Source organism: Mytilus edulis, chromosome 6 (genome assembly GCF_963676685.1).
Source record: "Mytilus edulis chromosome 6, xbMytEdul2.2, whole genome shotgun sequence".
NCBI lineage: Eukaryota > Metazoa > Mollusca > Bivalvia > Mytilida > Mytilidae > Mytilus > Mytilus edulis.
This window is the reverse complement of record NC_092349.1, coordinates 52581762-52587292: the sequence shown is the minus strand read 5'-3', so window position 1 is coordinate 52587292 and position 5531 is coordinate 52581762. Positions and strand designations below refer to the sequence as shown.

Genomic DNA, 5531 nt, shown 5'->3' with positions numbered 1-5531 from the left:
TTCAATGTTAATGAAGTCAAACTAACGAACATAACATTCGTCGTCTGTCACCAGAAAAGTCCAAATCATGTCACCTTAAGTTTTCGTTTAACAATAATGGTCTTTATTGTCGTAAAGCATACCAATTACAGCTGGTGACAAACAAAATACAAAATACATATTACATGAAACATAACAATTTGGTAATATCAATCACTTACGTAAAAATTCCTTGACCTCATTTCCGTTGACCGCTTTATATAACAACCTAGACTTTTTACCTGTTTTAAAAAGAACGAACACGATTTAGGAAGCATGGAAAATTAACCTCTTTTGCTTCTAACAAACAATTTAATACTAATACTGTCTCCTTTATTTCTAAGAAGTTGTAAGATACCTTGAAATCGATCTTTTTCTATCCCAAGGCATAGACAGTTTTAACCAAAAATACAATATTTGTTTTATTTCATTTCAAATGCTCTGCCATTGCATAATCATTTCTGGCTTCCAACGCGTATTATTCGAGCGCAACCAAATTATAGAATCATCTGAGGTGCTTGGCCTGTTTCTGGTAACATTTTTGTGCTATCGAAGGGTTTATTCATTTATACATGTATATACACCTTTCTTTGATTTTTTTATTTAATTTGAAAAGGAAAAGGTCTGGTAAGGGCAACATTTGCCCAATTGGCATAAAGTTTAAAGTACATCTGAATAAATATTTTTGACATTTTTTAAACACTACCTAAAAGTGGCTATTTCGTTCGACTCAATTTGATAGTTTATGTACAATATATTTGAACTGATTTAGTCATTCAAGACGCTCAAATACAAGCTTCAATATGAACAGTCTATCAAATGTGCCATAAAACATTAATAGAACACAAACTTCTATAATTTTTTGACATTATGCACTTTTTCAGTGATACATGTACTTCGAAGGATGAAGCTGTGATAGAAGGTTTCTGGAAACAAGACAACTCATCAAATAATAAAATCACAATACAAATGTATGGTTTTCGGTTTGTGGACTCTGAAACAGTGAACGTCAAATGTACTGCCTTGTTTTGTCCTAAAGGCGTAAAATGCTCTTCAAAGGTAAGTTACAATTGAATTTATATGAAGTAAAATATTTCAAATTCGTTCGTTTATATAAATAACTTAACGATTTAAAAGTTTCTTCATAAGTTTTAGATGAGGTATGAACTACATGTAGCTTTCGGTAACTGCGAGTTCTTTCTGTCATTTGTGTTTTTGTTAGTTGTTGTTTGTGCTTTGTATCGATCTGATGAGCTCACCTCTTAATAACTGATGTTTATAGTACGTTCTCGTGTTGTTCTATTACATCACTGTCCCAGGTTAGAGGAGAGTAATGCAGATGCATACATGTATGTTACTGTGCCACGTCAGGGGCCTATAATTCATCGGTTGTGACTTTTTTTCTGTTTGTAATATTTGTATATTTCTTTTATCTTTAGAATATCAATTAGGCAGTTAGTTTCCTTGTTTGACTCGTTCACTTCGTTGACTTTTATATCTTGCTGTGCGATATCGCTTTTGCTCATTTTTTAAAGCCGTACGGCATCTTGTCATTACATTTTAATCCTACGTCACTTGATCCCTGATGGAGAGTTGTATTATTGGTAATCATGCTACATCTTCTATCTTTTATACACTTGAATTGTTCGAGCTTTCATAATGGTGGCATTTGTAATAATGCTACATTGGACAGATAATCATTGTTTGCTTGTGTCCTTCATACCAGCGTCTAATTGTGATACATCTTTGTTTAAAAGAACCAAATGAGAGAATATCATATGATTGCCAATGAGACAATTGTTCACAAGAGACCTAATGACAAAGAAATTAACAGCTATAGGTCACCGTTCAGCCTTCAACAATGAACAAAACCCATACCGCTTTGTCAGCTATAAAAGGTCCTGAAATCACAGATGTAAAATAATTCAAACGAAAAAAATAATAACCTAACTACTGTACAACAAAATAAACGAAAAATAAATATTAATATGTAACACAGCAACAAACGACAACCACTAAATTACAGGCTCCTGACTTGAGACAGGCACATACGTAAAGAATGTAACAACTATTTTGATTGTATATCAACTGACGGAAATCTACCCTACCTACATGCAATAGTTGTTAGTTAATTGAGAGTCATCTCCGATTATACTAGAATTTTAGTAGTTTAAATAAGATTATTAAATACTTTTTGTGCCGTTTTTATTTTAGAGTTATTGAGTTTTTTTCACATGTAGCGGCGTATCTCAAAAACTATTTTTGATAATGACATAAAACTTCACACACAAGACGACGGGTGTATCATGTGCTCGTGGCGCAGCTGTTTATTAAAATATCATATATATACATGTACGTTTGTGAACACGAGAGCGCTTAATTCACTTACGTATTACTTAATGTTACCGTTTACTTTACTGACAAAGAATAATTAACTACTTATTTAAATTATTACTTGGAAAAATAAAACGTTCGTGTACTACAAAAAAATGTATGCCTTCGTTAATACACTACTACACAGCTACTTTTGCATATGTACTATTTCTGTACCAAAAATCTGTAGTACTGGAAATCTTCTTTTAATATTCAGTACTATTTTGGTACTTTAAAATTACTGCAATATTTAGTTAAATTTATAAACAAAACATCATTTTGATATCGATGAATTCAATGTTATCCAATAGAGCTCAACTTTTGGCTTTATGAAAAGCATGTATTATGTAATTCTAAAGGTGACAACTTTTCTATAGGCGTATATATGGCACGCCGTTATCATATTTATTCAATTTCGAGATATCTTATTTAGTTAAATAAGATATCTTATAAACTAATTGAGATATCTTAATAACAAAATGAGATATCTTATATATTAATTGAGATATCTGATTTATTAAATAAGATATCGTATATATTAAATAAGATATCTTATTAAAATGTTTATAAAGATATCTTATTAAATATATAAGATATCTTAATTAAAATATAAGATATCTCTATTAATTTATCTTACTAACTACAATGTATATCAGATATCTTTTATATAGTTAATAATAGAGATATCTTATTTACTTAATAAGATATCTCCATAAGTTGATAAGATATCTCTATTAGTTTATAAGATATCTCTATTAATTAATAATATATCTTATAAAGTATGTATTTAAAAGATATCTTTATAAAGAAGTAAGATATCTTATATACTTTATAAGATATCTTATTAATTAATAGAGATATCTTATTAACTTATAGAGATATCTTATAAACAAATAGAGATATCTTATAAACTAATAGAGATATCTTATTTACTTTCAAATTAAATAAGATATCTTATAAAAATTAAAGATATCTTAATACTTAATAAGATATCTTGTTAAATAAATAAGATATCTTCAAATTTGAATAAATATAAAAACGGCGTGCCATACGTATATAATAGGCATGATTTCTTATAGTTACTTTGAATTCTTTTGATTTAAAAGTAACAAGGTGTAGTGTCATTGTTATGAGACAAAAATTCCCTAGAAACGTAGATCTAAGGAACTATTTGGCTTCAGACGGCCTTCAACGATAAGCAAACACGTACCACAAAGAAAGATATAAAAAAAAGTTCCCGTTATGAAAAAATGTGAACTAATTCTAAAAAGAAAACCACAGAGATTCATGATTAAACAATAACAAAAATCAAATATGATAAACAACAACGAAGACTGGTACTGTTGTGTAAACAAATTTCAATATCTAAATCAATCTGGAAGAGAAAATTTGTCAATTTATATTGTTATGGTTAGTGAAGTTAATGTTAAGTTTGGGTTTTTTTTGTGTTTTTTTATATTTGTATAAACATTCTGATATTCCTTTTAAACGTGTTACTTTATTACTTAATCTATGTTCGTTTTTTTCTCTTGTTGTATATAGAGCTGTGTGACTGGACAAGGTTATGTAAACAGTAGGAAGAAAAGAGATGCAGGTGTAGAAACTAAATCAGAGAATGGCTACATACAAAAACATATCTCTACTTCGTTCAGAGTTACTGACAATAGAATGGACACAAGTGCTAGTTCAGGTATTTATAGAAGATTTTCTACTTCAAGTTTACAATTGTATCCTCACATCATATACAATGAAAGAAAATATAAGATTCCTGTTACATCCAGTACCCAAAACCATGAAACGTGCAAGTGATAAATATACACAAAAAGGCAGACCATATTGTTGAAAAACCTCACATCGTTTCACAATTTAGTAAAGTAGCTTTCCATTTTATCAGAGCGAGAAACAATAACACGGTTGTAAGTATCTAAACTTATGTTAACTTTTTTTTATTGAAACTTTAGCAATTACTATGATAGGTGTATTTAACGATGCGTTGTATTTAGCTACAAGACAGCTCTCCACAGGAGACCAAAATGACACATAAGAAAAACAACTATAGGTCACCGTACGACCGTCAACAATGAGCTATGCCAATACAGCTATAAAAGGCCCCGAAATGACAATGTAAAATTCAAACGAAAAAACTAACGGCCTTATTCATGTACAAAAAATGAACGAAAAACAAATATTTAACACATAACCAATATGATGCCAAATAAAAGTAGACAATTCCATGCAGTGGCGGATCCAGAAATTTTCATAAGTGGGGGCCCACTGACTGACCTAAGAGGGGGCCCGCTCCAGTCAAGCTTCAGTGATTCCCTATATAAGCAACCAAATTTTTTCCCAAAAAGGGGGGGTTCAGGCCCCCTGCCCCCCCCCCCCTAAATCCGCCTCTGCCATGGTAGGAGAGACAAATAAAAATAGCAAACCACTACACACACAAAGGAAATATTCAGACACACAAACCTCACCAGACTTCGGGGAACTCAAAAGCTTAAGAGGAGTTATAGCAGTCAATTGACTGTATGTTATTGAATACGAAACAATTTATCATTTGATATCATAACTTACAAAAAACATTTTAATATCTGGACAAAATTAAATGCAGCGATCGGTATCATAACTTCATATTTCAATGTTGCTGTTTTTTATTTATATTGGAAAACATTTTCCTTTTAATATATGTACTTTCTCATTTCAGGTACATTTGCGAGTGTTTTTACATACGTAACAGCATTTGCACTAATGCTAATGCTCAAATGAAACGGTGACCATTCCCATTTCACTTTACAAAGAAGAGAAACAGACTTTTAACATTTACATATTTCATTTCATATTGTTATCCTTGTCATGTATTTGTTATGTAAATCTTGTAGAATAAATGAATGTGAACATATATGCTATTAATGAAATTAACTGAAGTCGTGCCACCTTTTAAAAAGCTATGACAAATTACTACATACAACAGTTTAAGTAAGAACTTAAGAAAGTACTAGTTATTTTGTACCTCATTTCATTTGTACTAAAATAAATATTTTCTGATCTAACTTAAATAAACAACAAACAAGAAAATGGGGTGTGCGTTCGTTACAAATATCGCATATATTTTATATAATAAGGGAATCAACAAACACAAT

At 30.4% G+C, this 5531-nt stretch overlaps 1 protein-coding gene across 1 annotated transcript; it reads left to right on the top strand.

The window, feature by feature from the left end:
- The first annotated feature begins 888 nt into the window (after positions 1–888).
- LOC139526475 (uncharacterized) lies at positions 889–5280 on the top strand. Its single transcript, XM_071321625.1, has 3 exons — positions 889–1077; positions 3934–4081; positions 5096–5280. The coding sequence occupies exons 1-3, from the start codon at positions 889–891 to the stop codon at positions 5155–5157; spliced, it is 399 nt and encodes a 132-aa protein (XP_071177726.1). The 3' UTR covers positions 5158–5280.
- Positions 5281–5531: the final 251 nt, after the last annotated feature.

What these genes read in the sequence shown, in the direction of transcription:
- LOC139526475 (XM_071321625.1), top strand. Translation starts at nt 889, where the DNA reads ATGCACTTTTTCAGTGATACATGTACTTCGAAGGATGAAGCTGTGATA. An exon ending in GCGTAAAATGCTCTTCAAAG is followed by an intron (nt 1,078 to 3,933) that starts GTAAGTTACAAT and finishes TGTTGTATATAG; the next exon opens with AGCTGTGTGACTGGACAAGG. An exon ending in GGACACAAGTGCTAGTTCAG is followed by an intron (nt 4,082 to 5,095) that starts GTATTTATAGAA and finishes TTCTCATTTCAG; the next exon opens with GTACATTTGCGAGTGTTTTT.